General features: G+C 48.5%; 1 protein-coding gene across 1 annotated transcript in view; it reads right to left on the bottom strand.

Annotated features, from left to right (window-relative positions):
• The window catches only part of KIF20B (kinesin family member 20B), an 870,233-nt gene that overhangs the window by 386,202 nt on the left and 457,099 nt on the right, over positions 1–26,932 (bottom strand). Inside the window, exon 19 of the mRNA XM_086921981.1 lies at positions 18,280–18,442. Coding sequence (XP_086778107.1) covers positions 18,280–18,442 — 163 coding nt within the window. The remainder of the gene's footprint in view (positions 1–18,279; positions 18,443–26,932) is intronic.

Raw genomic sequence — 26,932 nt, forward strand, 5'->3', positions numbered from 1 at the left:
CCTGGCTAACCGAATCTTCTACACCTATAATGGACATTCTGGTTCCCCCCAACTACCACATCATTAGACTTGACAGGTCTGGCAAGATAGGTGGTGGAATCGCATGCATATACAGGAACAACCTTTCTGTTCTAAAAGTCACCGCACCTTCCCTACCCTCCCCAACTTCCTGTGAATACATCTGCCTCAATATTATCAGTGAGGGCAAACCAATATGCTCTCTTCACGGCATTTACCACCCACCCAGAGACAACCTCACCTTCGCCCAACAAATCATGGATATGATCTCAACCAACTCCGGACGACAGCTCACCCAAATATACCTTGGTGACTTCAACCTCCACTGGAACGATCACAATGATGCGGTGGTAAATAGTCTTAAAAATTTCCTAAACGCCCTTGACCTCACACAATTATGCAACAGCCCGACCCACGAGAAAGGCTCTATCCTCGACCCTATCATCTCCAAAGAGGACGCTATCCAACTTGAGTCTATTCAACCCTTTGACTGGTCAGATCATATTGTCACATTCTTCATCAATGAAAAAGTCAAATTCAACACGGCTCAAACCTCCAAGCCTAAAGTCTGGAAAAGAGACCTGAAAAAACTCAACCCATACTCCTTACCCCCGAACAGTCGCGACCTCCTACACCCTCCTACAGGCGCTACGGACGTCCAATTCTTGACTGACCACTATCTCAACGCCATGACCTCAATAATTAATGAGGCTGCACCCTTGCAGCTAAAAAGAGTCTCCGCTAAAATCTCCAATCCATGGTACGACGGGAGTCTCAATGAAGATAGACGAGCCATGCGAATGGCAGAGCGCACCTGGAGATCAGCTCCCTCTGCACTGCACCTGAAAACCCTGAAGAAAAAGAAAAACGCCTACTTCAGGAAAATAAAGCGCTCAAAATCATACTTCTTCAGCCTCCAGCTCGACCAAGCAAAAAACCATCCGAGAAAACTGTTTGAGCTAATCAGATCACAAGCCAAGGAACAACCCCAACCACTCAGCACTATGTGCGAAGCACCCTCCTGTGAAGACTTCGCTGCTTTCTTTACCCAAAAAACTGACAACATAAAGAGTGATCTCCTCATTGATGCAAGCCTTTACTCCAAACCCCACTGCATAGCACCCACCGAACCAAAAAACAATGCTACATGGTCATCCTTTGACACCTACTCCGAAGAAGAAATTGGCAAACTGCTCAGCACCTTGAAACCATCCAATCACCTCACGGATCCCCTCCCTGCTAACGCTGTCAAAGATTTCACCCCGTTGCTCCTTCCACTCTGGACTAAAATTATCAACAGCTCACTTCAACAAGGAACCATCCCTGACTCCCTCAAAGTTGGACAAGTCACACCTTTACTAAAGAAACCTACTGCCGACCCATCTGATCTAAACAATTACCGTCCCATTACCAATATTCCCACTCTCGCCAAACTCTTGGAAAAATGCGCACAACTACAATTGACTAAACGCATTGATCAGTTTGATCTCCTCAACCCTCATCAATCAGGCTTCCGAGCAGGACACAGTACAGAAACTGCTATGACTCACATAATTGACTCCGCCCTTCAAATCCTAGATCAAAAAGATACCTGCCTCCTCATCCTTCTTGATCTCTCTTCAGCATTCGACACCGTTAAACATGAGAATTTACTCGAACTTTCGAATACAAGAATGGGTCTATCTGGGACTGTTCTCAAGTGGTTCACTTCCTTTTTACACAACAGGTCGCAGAAATTCAAGAGTAACAACCTGATGTCCTCGCCAATACCTGTATCGTTAGGCGTCCCCCAAGGATCCTCCCTATCCCCAAACTTTGTTCAACCTAGTTATGGAACCTCTCACCACCTTGCTACAAGCATCCAATATACTCTTTCACATGTACGCAGATGACACCCAACTTTATCTCAAATTACAATCCCCCAAAGACATTTTACTCCTGAACTTAACGATCAGAAGCACCCAATCCTGGCTTGCCTATAATCATCTCAAGCTCAATGCTCTGAAAACAGAGTTCCTTCTGATCTCGCCTCCCGCGAAGATCTCTACCACTCAAACCTGGCTTAAACAGCTAACTGCACTCAATGTCCAACCAACTATCGTGGACTCAGCAAAATCTTTAGACATAACTCTCGACACCAATCTCAACATGCAGCATCATATCAGCAAGGCAACTAAGGGAGCGAACTTCCAAATCAATACCCTGAGGAAACTTAAACCCTTCCTACCAGCCAAAGACTTCCAAACTGCGTACAAGAACTAGTCATCCCTCGAATTGAATACGGCAGCATCGCCCTCTGCGGTCTCCCTCTAACTACTACTGCACCCCTAAGAGCTTCTCTAAACGCTGCAGCGAGACTCATCACTGGGTCAAAAAAACACTCTCATATCTCCCCTGACTTGAAATCCCTGAACTGGCTGCCTTTTGAAGCCAGAATACATCTGAAAATCGCCTGCATGACACACAAGGCTGTACACCTGAGCTCTCCCGGATACCTCACCCAGAAGCTGTCAATCTCTGGCGGCTCTAGAAAAACTAGAGGCACAAACAATCTTCTGCTAAAACCTCGAAGATTCCGGAAGGAAAAAACGTATAAACGCTACTTCTCAGGATTGGCACCCAGGATCTGGAACTCACTCCCTCCTGAAACCAGGCTCATCTCCTCCATCACACTTTTTAAGAAAGAAGTAAAAGCTATTCTCATGGCTAAATACACTTGACCTATTAACGTGGATTTTTAAAGGCTCTGCACTGATCTGTATTATCTGTTCGATCCCTTCGATTATTTGTTTTACCTGACTATGCTCACACTTATTTGTATTATTTGCATTATTGATGTACCTGTTTTACTATGCTCCCTCATGTACCTACCCCACCCCACTTATTACCTACAACTACGCTATACCTAATGGCCTGTTATTCACTCTCAGTGGAGAAGTGTGGCTCAATGCTTAGAGCGGCAGACCTTGATGCAGAACGCTGGCCAGGGACCAGGGTTCGATTCCCGCCTCGGCGGGTTTCGGGCTTAATTCCTCTGACTGGATATTCTCGCCTCAGTGCCGATTCTAAGCATGGGTCCCACGCTGCAACTCTGGGCAATAGCTTGCTTAGTCTCCACAAAGGCCCCCTGATACACAAGGGATGCCTGGTTTCACCATGGGATGCCCAGGAGTGGACACCCCACAAGGAAAAGCCAGGAGGGGTTCCCTTGTGGTAGGAGTACAAGCGCCGGGATGCCTCCGGGTCACTGTTCGCGCTATACAAATACGCCACATTTACATTTACATTTACATTTGTCTGTATTCCCTGCTTTGTAAAGCACTCTGATATCTGCAAAGATCTTGTTCGCGCTATATAAAACTTTCAAAATAAATAAATAAATGTGCCAACAGGCATGGGCAGAATTTACAGGGAATATGTACAAGACAGGGCCACATGGACCACGGTCAGGAATATGCACTTTCAGACTTAGTACTTGGTAGAATTAGGACTTGTAGGAATAATAATTAGCACATAGCACATATAGTAATAATCACTGTAGCACAAAATAGAATATAAAGCACACAGCCAGTAACTACTGGTAAAGGTCAAGTACCACCTACGCAACCCTAACCACCTTAGGAACAGGTCATGCAGGGAACCAGGACCTCACTAGCACCACCTGTACTAGCAAGAACAACCACCTAAGTATCAAAATACCTGTAGGGGTATAAGCACATTACACATGATGCATCACAACACATTCAGAGGTGTAGGGAAGGAAAACACGATGCAGAACCTACATTCAGCGGTGTAAAAACAAGGCACATGACGCATCAAAACACATTCAGAGGTGCAGTAGAACACAATTGCGCAAAACTCACATGAGCCACCACCCGTGGCAGTCCCTAGGCCCTCTGGCCTTGTTGGGGTTAGGAAGCCCTGTGTCCCAATGTCAGGGACCTAAACGTAGCAACTGCCCACTAAGTGCTGGGCAGCTGTAAAGCAATGATGGGCCAACGCTGGAGCCTCGTGGGCTCAAGAACAATGGTGGGGCAAAACACAGCGTGGGAGCCTCAGGGGTCTAACTAACTACACTCGTGTCCCCCAAGAGCCTCTCTCAGGGCTCTAGATAAATGTGGGCTGGGAACCTTCTCTCAGGCTCTAAAACAAAAAGGGGGGCTGGGAGCCTCGGGGCTCTAAACAAAGAAGTGCCCCCTCGAGCCTCTTCTGGGCTCTCAATACACATGTGGCGCTTCTGAGCCTTCCGGGGCTCTAGGCAACGGTGGCGCCGCTTTGCTGGAGTCCCCCTCCTGGGGACTTGAAAGGACAATGGCCCACGGAGCCCTCGTAGGCTCGAAATCATTAGAAAAATGCCCCTGAAGCCCTTGTGGCTTCACAACAACAACGAGCACGAGATCACGCTTCTGGGGGGGGGGCGGACACCGACAATGTGTCCCGGCGCCCCTCCCTTTTCCTCTGCTGCCCCACTCACCAGGTCTGGGGGCGGCTGGGGCCTGAGAGCTCCCGCGCCTCGGTGTCCCTCCCTTCTCATCTGCTGCCCCACTCACCAGGTCTGGCGTGGACACTTCTCCTCGCGCTGCTCCTCTCCTCCGGCGGGACTCTGGAAACCTCCGCTCTGGCAGCAGGACAGCAGTGCGTCACCAGCGGGGCTCTCCCTTCCACACACGGGAGCCCCGCGCACCACACAGTCCTCGGGTGCCCTTCCGGCCTAACTGCAGGCCCGCCTCTGTCACGGGCGGGAGTGCCTGCCTTCCGGATCTTTGCTGCAGCCAATGGCAGCGCGGCCCCTCGGTCGGGCCTCCAGGCTCCGGGGCGCGCTGCGGAGGGCAGCGACAATTTTCTATGAAGTACGGGGTGGGCTCCCTCTTTAAATAAATGATCAATCTAGTGGCAAGGACGCCGGGCAAATGCGGCGTGGGCAGCCGCTAGAGCAACAAGCATTGGAAATGCAATAGGTCTCGCATTAGAAAAGTTGGAGCTATTGGTCTTGTAAATGACTTTTTATTTATGTGTTGTTTTTGAAAATAGCTAAATTGATAGCTTTGTCATTTACAATGCCAATAGTTATAACTTTTGCAAATGTGACACCTATAGCATTTGTAATGCAACATGTTTTGTATTTACGTGACTTAGATGTATTGATATTACAAATAATGGCTTAATTTTTTTAAATAATTAATACTTAAATAATTTATTTAATTTATAATGGCAATAGCGTAAACTTTTGTAAATAACTTTTGTGAAGGACATGTTCAGTGTATTTTATTGTGACGAAAATCCAAGAACAGAAGAGAATTATTAACATCTTTTTGGGACATTTGTAATAAAGCTTGAAACATTGAGAGAACATATTTGAACCAGTGATGCTATGGTGGTGCGGAGTGATGCTGTGGTGGTGCTGAGTGATGCTGTGGTGGTGCTGAGTGATGCTGTGGTGGTGCTGAGTGATGCTGTGGTGGTGCTGAGTGATGCTGTGGTGGTGCTGAGTGATGCTGTGGTGGTGCTGAGTGATGCTGTGGTGGTGCTGAGTGATGCTGTGGTGGTGCTGAGTGATGCTGTGGTGGTGCTGAGTGATGCTGTGGTGGTGCTGAGTGATGCTGTGGTGGTGCTGAGTGATGCTGTGGTGGCGCTGAGTGATGCTGTGGTGGCGCTGAGTGATGCTGTGGTGGCGCTGAGTGATGCTGTGGTGGCGCTGAGTGATGCTGTGGTGGCGCTGAGTGATGCTGTGGTGGCGCTGAGTGATGCTGTGGTGGCGCTGAGTGATGCTGTGGTGGCGCTGAGTGATGCTGTGGTGGCGCTGAGTGATGCTGTGGTTGCGCTGAGTGATGCTGTGGTTGCGCTGAGTGGTGCTGTGGTTGCGCTGAGTGGTGCTGTGGTTGCGCTGAGTGGTGCTGTGGTTGCGCTGAGTGGTGCTGTGGTTGCGCTGAGTGGTGCTGTGGTTGCGCTGAGTGGTGCTGTGGTTGCGCTGAGTGGTGCTGTGGTTGCGCTGAGTGGTGCTGTGGTTGCGCTGAGTGGTGCTGTGGTTGCGCTGAGTGGTGCTGTGGTTGCGCTGTTGTGAAATAAAATCCAATCACCCTCAAGATTTAGGAATCAAAGAAATGCAGCTGGTGAGGTGGAATGGACGACATAGTGGGAGCCATGATGCCTAAGAAAGATATAGTCATGGCTGGGGCAAGGAAATATCATCGAGTATAAACAGTTTGAATCATAAACAGTCGTCAATGAATGAACAAATCTCAGTGTTCGAGATCCCAATGGAGTATCAGAAAGCAGCGCAGGGTGTCATGGGTCAAGTGAAGAAACGGAACACCAGGGCCACATGCCGCAGAGAGCTAGCGGGCGTGGCTGAATTGCATATTGAAAAACATAGGGACATCTTACAGTGCAAACGTAAAGCAGCGACGTAGCGATAAAGCATGCGAGCAAGGGAAAATATACAAGGGAGGAAAGTATAAACGTGTGCTCAGTATCGTAGTGGTCAAGCGTTCGAAGTGCATATAGTGAGGACGCTTGTAATTAAGGATGGATACACAAATCAAGGTGCCATGCAGAAACAGAGCTATATATATATATCAATAGTGAAGCTAATAAAATAGCAAAACCAACAAACAAAATGTGAGCGGAGCGAAAACCAATCGCAACCTGTAAAGAGCGCATATCAGTGGGCTTACCTCAAATGGGGGTCTAAGCGTATCGGCACTTCCTGAAGTGATAGGATTTGCAATCACAAGCTCCTTATATTATGCAAGCCAAGCGCGCGAAAACCTAAATTGGAAGAGGGGTAAGGAAAAACAAGCAACGAGAGGGGGGGGTAGGGGGTGAGGAGCTCACTAACTCAAGCAATGAGGGGGGAGGGGGGTGAGGAGCTCACGCACTCAAGCAACGAGGGGGGAGGAGCTCACGCACTCAAGCAACGAGGGGGAAGGGGGAGGAACTCACGCACTCAAGCAACGAGGGGGTGAGGGGGTTGAGGAGCTCACGCACTCAAGCAATGACGGGGGAGGGGGGTGAGGAGCTCACGCACTCAAGCATCGAGGGGGTGAGGAGCTCACGCACCCAAGCAACGAGGGGGGGAGGGGGTGAGGAGCTCACGCACTCAAGCAACGAGGGGGAGGGGATGAGGAGCTCTCACACTCAAGCAACGAGGGGGTGTGGGGGGTGAGGAGCTCACGCACTCAAGCAACGAGGGGGGAGGGGGGTGAGGAGCTCACGCACTCAAGCAACCAGGGGGGAGGGGGGTGAGGAGCTCACGCACTCAAGCAACGAGGGGGGCGGGGTGAGGAGCTCACGCACTCAAGCAACGATGGGGGGAAGGGGGAGGAGTGTCGAGTGAAGTGTAAAGGGAATTAAATTCAGGCTATGATCTTTATATATAACATACGTGAATAGTTGGATAGTTTTCATTGCAGCCCAAAGTCAATGAGGTTTACCATATGGTTTCTTTCTAAATGGTGCTCCATTCAATCTGTGCAAGCCCTTTTTGTTGTTGCAAAGTTCCTGTTTGGATTGCAGTTACGCATTGTGCAACTGTAAAGTTTTTTGCATGTAACTATTTACTTGTATTTTTTTGCAAAGTACTGTAGGAATGCGGCTTATATGAACATGTAAATAAATACTAAAGTGAGGGTAAACGGCTGGATAGCAATAAAAACGCATGATGCAAATTGTCTAGGGCGGTTGGGATAGACTCGGAGGAAAGGGCTTTTAATTAATCTCACTTAATAACAATGCATTGTTTCAAGGGAGCAGTAAGAGTTGCACTGAATTATTTCCTCTTCTACGGCTCACTGTGCTTCTTTGTAAACGCAAGGGTTGGGTGTGGAACGCTAGCTGTCTTAAAACGCTTGGTGTTAGCACCATTGTTATCAGAGAGGTTTGAGCCCCGGAGAGGCGCGGAACAAGTAGGTGTGAAGAGCAGGAGATCGCCATCTTTATGACACACACGCGTGTGCTCAGGGTCACTGATACTGAGGAAAAGAACCCGACCCAGAGTCACAGGACGAAATAACGGGCGGCGAGAGGGGAGGCAGTGGAAGGAGTAAGTAATGGCAGAAATAAAACGCTGGTACCGGAGAGTGGGGTTGGGCACCAGTGCCGTGTTCTAGAGCCAGGCCTGCCATGAAGGGAACGTTTTAATGCTTTTTAAGGATCAAAATGGGTATAGCGAGGTTTTTAAACAACGCCGAAGGAAGCACACGTGGCATGTTCATTTCTTAAATGAGCCAGATTACTGTGCAGTACGCAAAGTGAATGGAACCATTCTCGCTTGGCATCTCGGTGTGAAATTATATAGACTCATGGCGTGCAGTTAGTTAGGGTAATGGGCCCTTGTCACATTATTTATAACTCTCATTAAAAGAGTTTTGCAAGTCATTTCATGCCTAGAAGCAGAAAAGGAAGTTACTGACACGACAAATGGGAGATGAAAAACCAAGGAATTCAACACCTTTTCTGGAGGAAATGGACACCTATGTGGGCACAAAAGGAATTTTAAATGTGGCACCAAATAGCAAATGGATGCCCTGCCATGTGTGCCTGTATGTTTGTGGGTTCGTGTGCAAGGGTGCCTGTGTGTCTGTTGTGTCTGTGCGCATGTATGGTTGTTAGTCGGTGTGAAAGGGAGCTTGTGTGTCTGTGCGCATGTATGTTTGTTGGTCCGTGTGCAAGGGTGCTTGTTTGTCTGCACAATGAAGGTTACTGGTAATGAACTGGGCCATCAGAGGGGCTCTCCTCCAGCATTGTGTGATGTAAAAAAAACATACCTAAAAAAGTCAATCAGCTCAAGAGGGTGGTGATGGACCAGTGAGGGGCTCATTCCACACTAATGCTGCGGCAGACCGTGTCCACTACCCATTAAGTTACTTCATGAGCCCCATGTGTTGTCCAAAGACAAACCTACACACTACAGTCACGACTTATAGCAATGCATTTTAATTCCAATACATTTCTGATTGATCACTCATATGGCTATCAATGTTAATGTTTTGCTTTGCTGTAAGGAATCAATTTCTGGGGGTTGTATTGATGTTTATCCTCAATCACTCCCATTTCTTCTTTATCTCAATTCACCTATGCTATTAATCAATGTTTTTAGCTTGAATGTACAGCATTGGTCAAATACCTCCTTTGCATAACCTTATTCTGCCCCATGGTGCAGCTGGTGATTAAACCCATGGGTCCAGGTAAACAGGAACTCGCAGTGTAAAGCAGCGAAAATGGGCCTACACGTGAGAAGTGAGAAACTACACATGTTCAGAATGTTCTCCGCTGTGTCTTTGACAGTCAAAGTTAGTAACTGCCCAGGCTTGCATTTCACACTGGGTCACTGCCCAGCAGGATTTCCAGGCTCGCAGAGGGAATATTTTTTGCCAAAGTTGTTCTCAAAATACGTGCAGCCGCTCAGCTTGCAGCTACGCGTTTGGGCTCAGTACCTTAAAGTTCCGAGCTCAGGAAGGCCACGTTACTGGGCGATAAAACCACGAGTTAGCAGCTTATTAACACTAAAACAGAACCCAGGCAAATACAAGGTTCCTATGTAATTAATGCGTGGGGAGAGGGTCTCGAGACCATTTATAGAATTTTGTTTGTGTTAATCTGAGCCCAAGACTTTGTTTAAACATGTATGTGCTACTTAAATAGATTACTGGAAAAGATCGCGCTGGGAGAAGCAGGAAGTGCAGCTGCATGCCACCACTCGCTCTCTGTTAGTCTTAAGCAAGTGAAATGTATACTTATGTACATTTCATGAAGACCTTGGGTCCAAATTACATCAGCGCAAACATTCGCAAATAGGCACCTAGGCGCTAGTAACATGGCTGAACTAGGGGAGGCCTGCAAAAGAGTAAGAAGTTTCTCCAAGCGTTCTTTATCTGCAGGCTTCGAGACACATATGATCACATACTCACTTGTAAACAACAGAACAAGGAGGGAGTGATGAGATGTGCTCTAAACACGTTTGCCAAGCAATAATAGAAGTAGGGTATTCATTTTACTCTGTCACGTGCACACAGCTGACATATCTTCAAAATAAAGCCACTGCAGCTATCAAATTGGGTACAAATGTCAAACTTCTCAAAGCATAACTTGCAACAGTATATTAGGCAAGATGTTCTCTTAAGAGTTAACTGTACAGTTCTGCAGGCCTACAGCAGAACCTTTTCAGGCAGTTTCTTCTTGGTCACTTCTGGTAAAGAATTTCATTGAGACGAGCAAAGCTATTTGGAGGAGGAAAGGAAGCCTAGAGTCACCAACAACCCAGGGAAGCAAAAGTTAACAAGACGGAGGGCATTGCTGTGGGGAGAAGGGAGAAGAAATGCGACACAGCCGCAGCAGGGGGCGGAGCTGGGAGAGCGGCGATGAAGCAGGGGCCTTTGAAGTGAAGCGAAGCTAAGCTTCACTTCAAAGGAGTGGGAGGAGTGCTGCTGGGGAACAGATGGCGATTTGATGATGTGCACGCGCATTTTAGGTCAATGCGCTTGCGCATTGACCTAAAAGCGCACAGGCACACCATCAAATCGTCAGTCTAGGTAAACCTTGTTTAAGTCCCTATAGTCTCGCTCAATGAGCATGCGCATTGAGAGGCGAGACCTAAAAATAAAGCGCTCTGAGCGCTAAGGCAATTTCAGTGCTCCGAGGCGCTTGCTGGCTAAGAAAAGCGCTCTTAAGCGCTAGGGCAACAGGAAGCGCTCCCAAGTGCTAAAGAAATTACAGCGCTCCCAGGCGCTAGAGGGGAAGTACAGCGCTTCCCAGGCGCTATAAGGAAAGGTACAGCGCTCCCAAGCGCTGTAAGTCAAATAAAAATCGCTTCCAGGCGCTAGAAGCACAGGGGGGCTTCATTAAGTCTTTTCAGGCAGGGAGGGGGAAAGGCTGGGCCCAGAGCCAGCTCACTGGGCCTTCAGGCAGGGAGGCAGTCCAAGTGGCAGTCCTCCTGCCCAGCAACAGCAGCAGCCCCCTCAGACAGGATCCTGGAAGAGAACAGTTTGTGTGGGGACACAGCCCCATTTTTATACAGGTCATTCCTTTGTCTTGGCACAGGGTGAGGGGGAAAACCAGTCGCAGCTGGTTGGTGAGCACTCTTGATGTGCTCAGCCCCTCACTCTATTCACTGGCAGGGTTAGGGTTGTTAGACGCACCACAGGGTGCGGAGCCAGCATTGTGTGGGGAAAACCCAGCCCCATTCAGGACCCAGGTGCACTCCTCCCCTCACATCAGCATGCTAATCTCAACACTCACCACCGGGCAGACCCATCATGACTCATGGAGCCTGGTATCCCAGCCAGCCCCAGCCAATCACACGCCAGCACCTTTACAGCACACGCACAGCTATGTCTAGAAGTGGCACTTCCACACTAGACACATACATGCCGCGTACATCATTTCGCAGCATTCAATCACACGAGTCCGCACATACCAGACTCGAGCCTGTACACCCACGCATCAGGAACTACCAGGGACACAGACATTCCCCATGCATTCCTATGGGAGGGCAGGCCAACCTTACTCCACGCACTCAGAGTGCGCACGCACTTTCCACTGGGACACAGTGAAAGTGCGCAGAAACCAAAAATCACTACCACCAATTCACATTCGCAAAGCAAAAAGTTTAGGGGTGAACCTGCCAGAAGGGCCAAGTCCAACACTGTACATATTGCATTTGGGGAAATGCCAATAAAAACAAATTAAAATTATTACCCCGCCAAAAATTGACATCTTGAAAATAACAAAGGAGGCCATCAGACCTCAAGTTGTCATGGCATTCCTGTAAGGAGGCTTTACTCTGGCATGGTTGGATGACAACCACACATTCATTTTCTAGGCACTCCTTAATGCGGGAGGAACGACAAATGTGTCTTAACCCCGCAATCCATTTACAACGCAAGTCATTACAACAACTTGCATTAGGGGGGTGCTGGACTTTGGAATAGTTAATTATACTATTCCAGTCACTGTAACAGTAGGGAAAGCATTGGACTTTAAAGTACAACGGCACTGGACCAAACGCACGTAGTTTTAATAACTTGCATTGTAAATGTAATGTGGGGTTCAGACACATTTGTTATTCCGCCTGCGTTGCAAAGGCAATGCGGCGTTCGTTGTATTTGCCCTTTCCCCTCTGGCACAGTTTCACATTAAAATATATGAGACCGTACCTGGAAGAACCACTTTGAAAGTAATGATAAACCTGAGTGGGTGGATTTTCAATTGCTTTAGCAGTTTAGATGCATACAACAGAACTAGGATACTAACCGGACGCTTTGATTGCGGATTAGCTTGCTGTGAACTATACCGACTTGGTACCAGGAAAACACCAGTATCCAGTTGATGCAAGGGTGTGTGATAAACACAGGCAGAGAGAGAGAAAGGTGCTTGAGAATTTTGCGTAATTGAAGAGGTTACAATAAAAAGGATCACCCATGTGTTTTCACAAACATGAACACCTATTTCTCAGGCAAGAATATGGACACATCGGCACGGGGGGGGGCATTTAGGTGGGTACAATAGCTTCTGAAAGCAACAAATACACAGGAAAGAGTTACGAAAAATGTAAAATCATCAATGATGACCATGAACGAATAACTTACCTTCGGTAACGATGTATCTGGTAGAGACACAGTCTAGCCGCAGACTCCTTAACTTAAAATATCCCCAGGCGTCAGACTGTATCCGGAAAACTTTTTTCCCCAGCAGTGCCTCGGCACGCCAGGGGGTGGCATCCCGTGGCTCCGTCCTGACGTTGTCCACAGAAGTGACATCAATAGAGACATACAAGACCCCGTCGGCGTGCTGACGTCCGTTTTCTGCAGTGAAACTTCTCTGCGCCACAACCCGGAACCACTACAAAAGCTGTGAGAGTATAGGAACAGTGTGCCAAAAGAGAAACTAAAACCTTTGTAACAATTGTAAGAAACCATCCCATGTTGAAAAGTACTCAGCACTTGGAGGGTCCGAAGGAAGCGAACAAGCAGCCGCCCCAATAAAATTCCTCCAAGTAAAGAACTGTGCCCCCCCCTCAAAGAGGCAACGGCAGAGAAAATGAATAACATGACAACCAAAGGACAGAACGCAACCACAGGATGGAACTGTATGACAGTCTGAAGTATGCAACTGAAGAAAAGGGGGACAGGGCTGAAGGCTGTGACCTATGGCCCATGACCAGAATAAAACAACCACATCTAAGTGGTACCACACCCCAACAATGCCCTATGCACAGAGAATAGTCCAATAGAAACTCAACCCAAGTGCCTGCAGCAGAGACAAGGAGACCCTAAAGACATGGGGAGACAGACCAGGGTGGAGGGAGGGGAGAATATATGATAAACTCCATGCCGGATGGAGTAGTAGCGAAAAGCACATAACCTAGGCACCCAAAACAAGCATGGGCGGAAAGCTTAAGTGCCTAAAGCAGAATGACACCCTGAGGTGGGTGAACTAAAACACCCCTTAAGATGTCCAAGGCAAGGTAGTAGACCCACCTGGAAAGGTCGAACGGGGAGATGGGCCTGCGATAAGGAATCTGCTACTATACTGTCTCAACCAGATACATTGTTACAGAAGGTAACTCGTTCATCTGAGAGACATCTAGCAGCAGATACCTTAACTTAAAATAGATACCATAGCTATACACCACAGGAGGAGGGTCTGCGACCAAACCCCATGTCCCCGGAGGGAGCAGACCGTTAAGAACGTTGACAGAAACAAGGTGGGGTCGGCAATGCCAGCGCAGCTGACGCCAGACAAATAAGGCTCAGTATTGTCAGTATAATGGACACTAAAATCTGAAGGTCTGGGGGGAGCATGAGCAAGGGAAGCAAGGTACCACAAGTCAAAGGACAACACAAATCCATTGTCGGCCAGACAGGGACGAAATGAAGACACTGGACCAGAAAATCAGTACACAACGACAGAATACCACAAAACCCCACGAAAAGTGGGAAAATGAGGAGAGGACCCCAGGGTCTGAAAGAGACAAAGGTCCAGCAAAGGGATGCTAACCATCATGCCGAAACACACAAACCGGACTACTAGGAGGCTCATAGATGTGAAGGGCAAGAGTACACGGAAACAAGCACTAAACCACACAAGGGGGAACTCAAGGAAGCGAAGCAGCAACAATATGTGCGGACCGAGAAGACGGCACGGCACCAGGTAGACAACCAGGCAATCGTACCCCTGGGAACAAGAACATGGGCGAGAGACAAGCCGAGCATGCCCAAGACTAGCTCCCTGAGGGAGAGAGTGGGGAAAAGAGAAAGAAACAAATGGAACAATTTGGAAGTGCCTGGAACAATCCCCAGTATCCAGAGCAGGGAGCCGGCACGCCTATCCCTTCGGGTGCGAACAGAGCACCCAGAAATGCTGGAAAAGTCAAGAAATGACAAGCAACTGTAAACCAGAGGAACGCCCTTAGAGAATAGGCAGGAGTACAAAAGGTAGAAACGGAATCGCCGGCTGTGAACCGGAGCAGAACAAAAGTCCAGCCCCAAAGAGGGCGGCCAACCTCCCGATCAGGAAGGAAAACCAACCCCCGCGACACAGGCGGTAATACGGACCTAATTCTCTTCCTTCTTGAAGTGTGATGAAGACAGTAACACGCAGACTTAAAGTCTGAAAAAGGGACATATGTACAGGATGAAACTAGAGATCATCCGGAGAATGTGGTGAAACTAGTCATGGAGCGAGGAGAACACCACCTGGGCCGTATGAGACGAGGATCATTTGAAACTGAACCCAGGCCGGGGCCCCTCTGAGGGAGTCCAGGGACAGAATGCAAAACGGAACAGAGGACTGCTATGGTAAAAAGTGCATCACTCATAAGCCCCCAAGCCGGTCTCAACACCATGAAAGAAGGCCACAGCAAAAGTGGGCATACAGGACACTGGCTCAAGGAACCCAACGGGTCCCCAAGGATAACACAAACACAGTACGGAGCACAAGTGGCGACAGAAAGAACCAATCCGGAGTGGACCAGGGCGCCCCCAGGGACACGTGGCCACGTCCAAGACCGCCAACGGCGCTTAGGGCAGAAGGAAGGCAAAAAAGAGCCAAAGCAAGGCGGGGATGCAAGAACCCTTCTGGGGCGAGTCGGGAACGGTAGAGCCCCATCAATACACCAAAATCCACTGCGTCCATAGACACCAGAGTGCGCCACCGAACAACCGTAGCAGCGATACAGAAGCAGCAGGAGGCAGCCACGTCAGTCCGTAGGACAAAACCAAGAGTATGTACCACCACAGCAGGAAGCATAGAACAGGAAGCAGTGCAGCAGTACCCATGGGAAAATCACAGGGGGTACAAATAGCAAGAGAGCCCAACGGGAGCCTCTGAACCTTCCTGGAAAGGAATAGCAGCTACACAATAGCAAAGGAATACCCCAGATAGAGTACGTCACATCCCTATAAAGGCAAGGGACACCTCTTGAGTCTAGCTCATAGGCAGAGGTCAAAAGAAACACAAACAGCTGGCTCAGCAGCAGTAAAGTGAGGGGAAAAACCTCTGGCTGAACAGCCGTACAGTCTTTCTGGGACGAACCTCTTGGACCCCGAGACAAACAAAAAACCAGTGACAACACAGTCACACGAAAACAGATCCCACCATAGGGGACTAAAACGCCAGAAGTCAATGAAATCATGAAAAGAGGCGCTGGACTACCAATTCAGCATGGTCGTCAAACAAATGGGCCCCATCAAAGGGCAAATCTGAGTCACTCCCATATATTTTCGGGGAAACTTCCATCACGTAGTCAAGCATGGAGACGCAGGGCAACTGAGCTGGCCAATAGCTCGACCTACGGAGCCAGTGGTGTCCGTGGTTGACCGGATGGTAAACTGCGCAATGTCGCGGCCATGCTAAACAAGCTGGAGCAGGTCAGCACGAGGGCCCTCTGAAAGGAGGGAAGAAGTAGCTTGACGGAGTCCCAAAGGGTAGAAGTAGCTCGTGCAAACACACAGATCCTGTTTAGGGATCGAAGGCCGGAGCTGGTGGATGCAAAAACAGTGCAGCCACACAACTCCAACCACCTAGACTTTTGAGTGGGATGAAGCAACGGTGGAGGAGAAGGAGGAAGCGCAGCCTGGACTATCAGTCCTAGAAGCCCTAGGATGAATGGACCAACAGGTAGGGTCATCTGGAGCCGGTCGGTGGTGGTGCACCACAGTACAAGACATGGGGTCACAGACGATGGTCTGGCCCTAGTCCCCAGAGGGACATCATATAATGACCTACCAAAGGGCAAAAGAGGCCCCACATCCACCGAGCCCTGGTGAAGAAGATCCAACAAAGGATCCAAAGTCAGGGAGACAGAGGGCGGCTGCATTTGTAAGACATGTGCAGCCCTACTAACTGCCCTCGCAAAGTCAACACTGGCCTCCGTGGCCATCCGAGAGGGAGACAGCAAGTCATCCGTTGGAGGGTTGCAGGCTAATCCATCCTCCCAACAATAGAAGCCCTGCAGCGAAATGAGCCGGCCAGTGCCCCATGGGATTTTGCTCCAAGGTACATGGGAACATCTGTGTGTGGGGGGTGGGGGGAATGATGGGGGAGGAGCCCACTGGGCTCACTTCCTCCAACAGAGGGACAACCGGGGACTGAACCGACATCAACAGACGTAGAGACTGCATTGGATCGGCACAGATGGCCTCCGTAGACTGCTCGTCCACCTGGTTTCGGGGCGGCATCGATTTGACCTATATCAAAGACGGAGCCTGCGGGGAGTAATTAAGTCGACTCAGAGTCGAACTCTGTGCTGCAGCCACATCCATCAACGACGCAGTGAGCCCCGCAGGACTGTGCAAAGACGTGTCAGGAGGGCTAGACATCAGAGTAGGATGCCCACCCTGGCCGTGTCTAGATGTCGCAGCGACTCCATGACTGGAGTCGAGGCACTCAGTCGGTGCAGAGGACGAACCTGGCGGCGAACCCCCGACCTGAGTCCCTATTCCACCCCCCCCATGTGGGGCCCGAAGGAGCACCAGGGAGAGGGGGTGACCCCAAAGATGGCCTGAGGAGCCCTGGAATAGGCTTCCATTTGGGTGCAAGTCACCCCAGCACCAGGAAACGGTGGATAGGCGTGGGTCGACTCCTGAGGGCTTGCGTCCGGTGAAGACTGGGAGCGGCGGCAGCCCCCAGCGTCATGCTTGTGTGAGGTCGACTACCTCTGTGACTTCTTCCAGTGCTTACCTGAGGCAGGCGAAGGACGTCCACGGGAACAACTCCGGTATCTGTCCCGAGCAGAGACCTCAAGTGGGAGGAAGAAATGCGCCACTTGGAGACCTCCACTGGGAACGGAAGCCGGCGCTGCAAGGACTCTGACCGGGACATCCGGGCAGACAACAGTTGCATCTGCTGTTCCCACAGGGACTTTGGCATCAGCTGCCGGCAGGTGTCTCATTCGGCAGAGTCGTGTTGCTCACCCACGCACTACATACAGATCTCGTGAGGATCCGTCACAGACATCTGCCGCGAACAGGACGCACACAATTTGAAGCCCGCAGGCATCGGCACACTGTTCCAGACGCGAAAGGCGTTGAAGGCCAGAGGAACCGCTAAACTCTAGATCCGCGTTGGAACATGGAAAAAGAAGAAAACAGACATCAGCATGTCGAAGGGGTTTTACATGGCTCCATTCATGTAACTTCTGTGGAAGACGTCAGGACAGAGCCAGGCGACGCCGCCCCATGGCGTGCAGAGGTACTGCTGGGGGAATAAAGATTTCCGGATCCCGTCTGACACCTGGGGATTTTCTAAGTTAAGGAATCTGCGCTAGATGTCTATCAGATAGTCAGTGCACTCCATCTCTCCTGAAAACTCAACATTCATGCAGTGGGTTAGTATTAATCAAAGGCCTCAGAAACACAATTGAGAAGACCTATGCAGCCAATATATTCGGCACATGATTTTGTACATTTGTTTTGAAAACCAAAGTTCAGAATTAGGCAAAAGCTTAGTTACCATGCTGTTAAAGAGCGACAGAAGAGTAATGCTAAACGTAGAAGGCGAAAGCTAAACAAACTACAAGCAGCAAAGAGGAAGTTATGTGCAACAAAGCAAATATTTATTACAAAATTAATAACAGAACACTTTAAAACAATAAAATACTCTTTAAAAAAATAAAATTTTGGTACTATTTTCTTTTTAGATGGTTTGCAGAACTCTTGCTCCTTCTAATTTGTCGTATCTTGCGGCTGGTGACATGAGGCCTTTGAACAGGCACATGAATCGCATTTGGGAAGACCTGCTTCTCAGTGGGTACATAATGGGTACCTTTCTTTGCAGGAGGCTGGTCCTCGAGGGCATGCAGACTCTCTGGAGGGCGTTTTCTTACAGCTGAAGAAGCCACGGAGGGGCAACACGGCTGGATTGAGTCTTTTATGCTGCCACCAGGAATGCAAAGCATTTCACCTTTCATATGCCGCACTGTTTTATCCTAAAATAAACAATAATATTGCAAGTGAACAAACTGTTTTATGGAAGCATAGTTATAATAGAGGAAATGAGAAGGTTCAACAGCTGTACTACTCACAAAACATACCAAGCACTCCAGGATGGGGATATCAAACTTACTGGAATACTGCGGTTACATTTTAAATGCTGAAGAAAGACTAAAAAAACAAACCAAAAGTTTAGATTCAATAGGCTTCCCCTTCCTCCTTCTACAACAACCATCCACCCATCTCTCTGTACAAACCCTGTGTATTCACCATTTTAGGCGATGTAGAGGAGCAAAATGGAGTTCCCCAGTAACTAGGCCAACGGTTGTGTCCAAAGTTTCCATGTAAATCACACGAAATTCATTTCAACTACAAATAAATCAATCAAAACATCATTATATAAAAATCTCTTGATGTATGCATTCACCTTTCTGGGTAGTGTCTATAAAAATCAGCAATTTCATATGCATATATCGCAACAAATTGGCAACCAAGTTCTACACCAAGTCACAAATGTGGTGTCTCAAGGCCCCCTATAGAGTAGTAAGCGCATAGCTCAAAGGATGTGGTGTAAAGTTATGTCTGGGTACATAACAACAATCCGTACCGCTTAAACAGATCACTTCCAGAACATCTCATTTATAAAACCCAGCACTTTCAAATCTATGTTCAGTAAATACTGTGGCAAAATACCAGAAACCGAACATAGCAAAATAATAATGCAAAATCATAGTGTGATAAAACTAGGGCCCTTGAACAAAAACACTATATAAAGATCGCAATCGCTGAATGACTGCAAAAACCAGAACAATCGTGAAAGTTTGACTGTTTTGAGTCACGCTTGCAAACCGGTACCTTTCACAAATGCTGCCTGACTGCGAAATGCACTACAAACTGCGATTCTACCAAAACACTTTGTATTCATTTCGCAAACCTTTAACACTTGTGAGCCTATTGATCAAACTCACTGAAAACACGCTGAAGCAAAGAAATCACCAGGAAAGGTTGCACCTCACCCTAGCTCTGTTTCCGGCACTTGCAGTGCCCATTTGCACTATACCTGTGGGCGAAACAAACTTTCAACAGCGAAACATTGCACTTTGATTTTTTGAATACATTAAGTAACTGTAGAGTTATATGAAGTTTTGTTTGTACATCCCTACTGAACTATTGCTTCATTGTTGTATGCGCAGCAAAATGAATAAAGTTTGATTCGTTTTTTTTTTTTTTTTTTTTTTTAATGCTCCGTTCAAGAATCAAACATGAAGTCCTGGGACCGATATCCAACAGGGGCCAAAACAGAGAAAGAACAGAAGGTAAGATTTTTGTGTCTACCATCAGGTATTTGGCCCGTGACCGAATAGCAAATAGTGTCTGTGTGTTCCCAGAGTCCAAGAGGTTCATGAGAATGGAGCAGAGCTTTCCTTCTCAGAAGGGTTATAATGTCATCCCGGAAAGAAATGCTGAGGCAACAGACTTTGTTCAGCCAACCATGTCTTAGCAGCGGTCTGCTCTGGTAGAATAGCTTCTGTTATCCTCTCAAAGAAGCCATGCAACACCCACAGCACAAGACTGTTTTGCCCTTACCTCCTTCACAATTAGTCAGCCCTCACAGTTCTGTGATTGGTGCCTTACTCCCTTGACATTGATGTAGATTGTCAGGTGAATGTTTGTTAAGTACTTTTTAATGTCCTACTTTCACTACTTATGTCCATGTTTTTGCTTGATTCCAGTCATCAAAACCATGAGGTTTCATTTTCACTGCTTGAACCGTTCAAAAATGAAACATTGCTGCTGCCAATGCATAATGTGAGCCAGTGGTGGCCGGTGGGGTTCACCGGCTCTCATTTTTGGGGACCGGCACTTATTTTCACACATACATTTAAGAGAGCAAGGTGCGAAAAGCACCCAAAACGAAACAATGAAGGAAACCCCATTACAGAGAGGGAAAGCAAGAACTTCGAGAAGTAAGATAAAGGGGCAGCAGTGGATTAAAGAGATCTGAGGTGGATTTAAGACTATGTAATATTGGTATTCCACTTTTAATTTAATTGCATCGGCTCGGGTGGGTTTCACAACAGAGCTTTGGCCACTGGCACTCAATCTTTTTTCCAAGTTAAGCGCAGGTTGCGGATTACATTTCTTCTCCCACTTTAATACCCTTTGTATCGTCCCTACTGAATGTGCCTGTATTGGTAGTATAATGGATTCGTATCTTACCTTTCCTTCATACAAATTACATTTTCGATTGGAGTTTCAAGAAAAAAATAAAAATGTTAATTCCCTTATCAACCTGTAAAGTTATTAAAAAAAATTCTCTCACCTATATAGGAGCTGTCATTCAGAGAAGGCCTCCCCGTGTAAGCTATGCTTCCACGTCAATCTATTCTTCACACTTCTGTTCACATTTTATTTCGCCCTCAAGAACTTTTATAACATTATACCTTATCTCGTAAGCGGGAATTCAATTTATTTAAATGGCTACTGTTTCATATGTATTCAAGGTATTACTCATTTTTATCTCATTTACTTTGCATTTATTATCTGCTAGTCAAGGTCTCCTGTGTGGTCTTCATCTCCCTAATACCACCTACTGTTTCAGGTTCTTTGTCGTGTTGGAATAAAAGCACAGGAATGAGCTTTGCTTTCCGTAGCATTATCTCCAACACACACAGTGTTTTCAAAAGTTTCAAAAAGCATCTACTCTACTAGGCTCTCACCCATGTATCACACTTTTGTGCATTTATCCTGCTTTACTCGTCAGGGTTTTTAGGTTTCGCCTGGCCGTAGCACTGCGCAGCAGTGCTCGAGCAGGCGAAATTGAATGTTATCTTGGTATTGGGGACTTGAGCCCGCCCCTTCTTCCATTGGCTAGCTCCATAAATGGAGGCTAGCCATTGAAAGACATCGTTGTCAATCACTCTTTCCACGTCAGAACGCGATTCGGGGGCGTTTTTTGGGTCTTTTTTTAAGTCCCGCCCTCTACTCTTCCCATTGGCTGGAATTTTACCTTCCAGCCAATGGGAAGGGGAGAGCACGAAAAACACGCCCCCGAATCCCTTTCCGAGCAGCGTCTACTGAGGACATGAGGTAAGCCTCTGCCCCCCTGTTTGTGCCATTGTTTTTTGCCTCTGACTCCCTGTTTGTGCACCCCTTCCCTCCGCCCGCAGCTCTCCTTTGTCCCGCTCTAGCCCCCCCTTCCCTCTACCCATGTATTCTTTGCCAGTAGACGCCGTCACACTCTGTCGCCGGGAAGCCCATACAGGTCGGTCTCCCTGCCGACACCCAGACACAGGGGGACAAGGACCCCGGGGTCTATGGGGCTCTTAGGCCTTGAGGTGGGTTTCCAGGGAGCCCGTAACGTTGTTGATGCCCTCCGGCATTGTTGCAGGAACCTGTTCCGTTGTAGGACCGCAGGCGCAGCGTTCTCCTTAGCTGAGAAATGGGGCATGCTTCGGGCAGTTGAGAGCGAAGGTCTGTCTTTGAGCCCCTTATTGAGACGGCTGCACAAGTGCCCGCACTTGTTTGTGGCGTGTAGCTATCACCCCTTCACCCAGTATCACACCCGTGCTTCCACCACTACCGCCACTCACACACATCTATACTAATGAGAGGTTTGTCAGTGCAGCAGCTCTGAGGTGCATTAATGCCTTCCCTGTGCATGTCTGAATGCCAGGACACGGCCCGACCCCGTTTACGGATGCCCGCCACGGGGACTCACTCTGCGTGTGAGCGGTGGGCACTGACTGGCATTGTTCTTCTCAATGTCGCCCTAAAATGATAATCGTTACTGCGGCTCTTGTTATCTTCCAATAATGCCCCTCTGGAATAAAGCACATGTTTTATATCTGCAGATGGGATTTGTTGATAGTTTTGCCGCTTTGTGTTTACAATGCCCCTCTGGCTAGGATGATGTAATTTATTTCAGGTGGATGGTTGTTGGTGATGTTTGATCTCTGACCCTCTAATAATGCCCGTTCTTGTGAGGGAGACTTTGCAGCTGGTAGATAGTTTATTGACATGTGTGACTGTCTTGAATAATGCCAGCTCTCTCTGGGTGTTGCTGTCATTTCTGTCTGGTCGAGTTCGTTCATTTATTTATTTGTGACAGTGTCTTAAGTAATGCCCGCTCTGGCTGGGCTGCTGTTATCTGCATCTGGTGGATCCTGTTAATGTTTGGAACACAACGTGGCGATAATGCCCGCTGTGAGTAGGACAACATCGGTGTCAGCTGATGCGCGGAGTTCTTGATGGTCTTGAGTCCGTCTACCGACAATGCTCGCTGTAGCTGTAACGAAGGTGTTTGTAGTTGGTGAAATGGAGTTTGAAGCTCACTGTGCCCGTGCTTACTGACTGTGCCCACCATGTGGTGGTATAGACAGCTGTGGAGTGTGGTACGGGTGTGTGTGGGGGGGGGGTGCGCGGGGGGCTCTTCTATTCTCACCCAATGCCTGCTCAGTTTGGGATATCACCCTCCCCCCACCCCCTTCAAGAATGCCCACGTTGAGGGCAATGGAGGTGCTCGCTACCAGTTCTCCCCTCCAACCGCCACCCCTGCCCGGCAGTTGTAATGCCCACTTTAGCTGGGGTCAGGTCCTGGCATAGAGTGCGGCTTTTCTCTGCCCAGTTGTCTCAAAAGAACGCCCAGTGTTTTGAGTTTGGTGTAGGGCAGTGCGTGGGCTCTCCCTGCGCCCCCCCCACCCCTTTGCTGTTGTCCTGTGCACACGAGGCTCACCTTTGCCCTCTCCAGTAATGCCTGATTTGTTTGTGGTTGGGGGGCAGTTTTTTTTTTCCGGGTATAGAGTTTGGAGAGAGTTTTTCCTCGGGGTGGCAAGGGGCGCTTTAGCTGATAGACTTTGTAAGAGAGGCACTCAGTATCAGATTTCACACTTGGGTTTATCTGGCCTGGTGTCTTATGTTGGTGGAATGTAACTGTCCCTTTTGGCTATTTTGGGGACGGGCGACTATGTGCCACCCTCTCCTTAACGCAGTCTCATTCTCATGAATCGTTCGTTGTGGTCTGCAGTTTTCTAGAGTTTATTTATTACCCGCAATGTCCGCCTCCCAGGTTAAATTATGTGTGCACGCTGGGCACTGTGTATGCGGGTTCCCTGCGCTCCCAAATAAAAATACCATTTCTGAACGCTGCTGAGCCGTGAGTGGTCGCCAACATGCGAGTGTCGCACTTTCGTTTCTGGTCTAGAAGTGTTTGTGTGCTGCGGGCATGTGCATAGCGTCTTTAAGTAATCCTATACCGCCATAGCGCTTTCCAGCGCTTGATCTCACTGTAATTCTAGTTGTGCGTATCAGCGTGCGCTCGAGCAGTGCGCCCTACGGCCCATGCTGAGTGTGGATCTGTTTTGTGTATTGTTTGATTATGTTATTGTTTGCGCCGGGCGTTCTTCATTGTACCCGTCACTGTTTCCACAGGTGGTTTTCCAGATCCTTGCACGGCACTTGCTGACAAGCAGTAACCTGTCTCTTTAACTCCATTATTTATATGTGTGTGTTTGTTTGATGGTTTTACGAGCAGCTTTTTCTTTTGTTCTCCCGTTGGTAGCGTAATTATGCATAGGCTGTGGTGTCGAGTTGGTTAATTTCTTGTGCCAAATCTGTCTCCACCTCAACCCCCCCCTTTCCCCAACCCCCACACACGTCAGCAGCCCCAGCGGCGACGTCAGTATTTATTATAGGTGTTTGCTGGTTTTCTCGCCTGTAGCGCCCCCGGTAGCTGCGATGAAGTTTTCAACAAGTGCTGGGTAGTTTTTTCTGGTCATCTGTGCGTTGAACGCGTGCTCTGCCTGAGATGATACTACCTGTGAGTGTGGTGGTGGCGTGTGTGGCTCTGTCTGTGATGTTACCGTCTGTGGGTGTTGGGGTGATGTGTGGAAATTGAAGAACTTGATGTACATAAACAGCATTCATTTCCCTTTTTCCCACTCCTCTCCCTGCGCGTACCATGAATACCGTAAAGCATTAACTACATCCCACTGCCAGCGAAGGCCTGTACTCCTGTGTACATGACAGCCATTTTAGGCACCCTGGCCTTTTGCCCGCCTAAGATTAGACTCACCGGCTTCCCTTCTGCGTGTATTCGAACTCTCTCTCTCTCTCGTGCATAAACCATGAAACCCTCTCCCTTTTGCGCGACCCTGCTATGAAAGGCAACCCTCCTGCTTGACCCATGCCCCCCCCCCATTTTCCTCTTGAAGAAGCATCCTTCGCCTCAGCTGACATAACCCCCCAGCTGTATCTGACTGCCCCCGTTCTCTCATGTACGGGTCATAAGATCTCTCTCTCTCTCTCTGTGCGACTCTGTCCCTGCGCGCACCCTGACCCCCCTCCTTCTCCCTCACATGGACAAGTCATAAACCTTCCTCCTCTGCAAGGCCCTGTCCTTGGGAGTCACGGCCGCGCCTGACCAACACCTCCTTTCCCTCCATGAATGCCCCTCTATTGACAAAGCACTCCCTCCGCGCTCGATTGTCCACGCGGCATGAATGCCACTCCTTTGATGACCCCTTCCCCGAGTCCGACTGACCACACATGTCCGAGGCCATCGCCTAAGCCAGAGGATACCATTTACTGCACTTTATTGTATGAAGTCACCCCCCTTCAAAGGACTCACTATTGATCCTGGCCACCCCACCCCCTGGCTATGATCAGGCGCGCACATCCTAAACTGTTGACGGAACACTCAGCTGCGTGATTGCCCTCCCCTCTTATCAGCAGGTCAAGGGTCCCTATTGAGAATACATGTGGGGTAGGATTGACACGAGGATTATAGGGATGTCTTTTCCTTTGCGTCACACTGTCCTGATTGTACTATCAAGTGTTTTGTAAGGTATAAAAGAAGGAGTCTCAGCTCACTTGTTAGAGCACCTCCCGATGACACCTTGTTTCGTGTCTGAAATGACTGGCTCTCCTCATGAGAAATAAACTCTGTTCTTGTGATTCCTGCTCCCAGCGCCCGTCTCTTTTTTGGTAACTATTCAGAATGGAAACTAATAGGCGACTTGCGCCAGCAGCCTGGGCATCGATAGTAATGCGGGCTCCTGTTCCACAGATGATCGTGATTTGTTGTGCGGCTATCACCCGATCTGGCAGTGTCGATGGGGATCTGTGGGTGCTGGGGTGATTTAATAATTCTCTATGCAATAAGACTACTCTTGGCGTCACAATATTATTCTGGGAATTAAGATGGCTTTTTTAGTTTAGTTGGCTGTGAAAACTCTGATAAGAAGCTCCTTGCATTTTATGGTTTATGGACACACATGTCCGCAGTACTTGCACAAATTGTTTGTTCTACGTGGATTACTGTGAATACCCAAATAAGGTGCACTGTTTCAGAGTCACAAATAATTTTGCAATCGGGACTGTTGTGTGCATTTAAATTTGTCAAACATCCCACCAGAGAGACCTCACCCGTAAATTGGCTTAAACGTGTCGGGCGGCCGGTATTGAATCTTCATATCTACACCTGAACGCATCACTGAATGTGGTAATCTGGCGCGGTGGAGTGATGCAACCGTTAGAGAGCTGTGTGTAACTGGAGGGGGGGGCTATGTGTGTGTGTGGGGGGGTGTTCTGTGTGTGTGGGGGGCTCTGTGTGTGTGTGTGGGGGGGCTCTGTGTGTGTGTGTGGGGGGGGGCTCTGTGTGTGTGTGTGTGGGGGGAGCTCTGTGTGTGTGTGTGGGGGGGCTCTGTGTGTGTGTGGGGGGGGCTCTGTGTCGGGGGGGCTCTGTGTGTGGGGGGGGGGCTCTGTGTGTGGGGGGGGCTCTGTGTGTGGGGGGGGGCTCTGTGTGTGGGGGTGGCTCTGTGTGTGGGGGGGCTCTGTGTGTGGGGGGGCTCTGTGTGTGTGTGTGTGGCATTTGCAAGAGATTAAGCTATTGGCATTGTAAATGACAATGCCATTTATTTATCTGTTTTAAAAACCAACACATAAATAAAAATGTTGTCATTTACAATGCCAATAGCTCTACCTTTAGCAAAGGCGAGACCGTTGCATTGTAAATGCTTGTTTTTTTGTCATATCACTTCCATACTGATGATCGATGCTCTGGGCAGAATTTGCTCTGTGTACAGGATTCTTCCTTCAGCACACCATGCCATTCCTAAAACCTGTCCAGAGACAGCCAAGGGTAACCATATCGACAGTTGCAACTAGAGTCCCTGCAACAGAGTCTGCGTGCGCACATTTCATGGTTTCAAATAACCCCCAACACCCACAAAATGGCGCCTGGCTGCCCAACCCACTGGAATTAATTTACAAAGGGAGAACAATTTGTGCACCCTAAAGACTAGCAAATGCTACCTACAATTTGGACCAGAGCAAAAGGGCATATGAAAGGAACCTAACAAACTTCTCTCCCTTTCTCCAACCACGACAATAGTCCCTGGACAGCACACGTTTGCAGGTTGAGGGTTGCCTCAGGATCAGAAGCCCAAGAAACAATTACAAATAAACACTGGCAAAGACGGCAAGTC

The sequence above is a fragment of the Lissotriton vulgaris genome, chromosome 5, assembly GCF_964263255.1.
Source record: "Lissotriton vulgaris chromosome 5, aLisVul1.2, whole genome shotgun sequence".
Lineage (NCBI taxonomy): Eukaryota > Metazoa > Chordata > Amphibia > Caudata > Salamandridae > Lissotriton > Lissotriton vulgaris.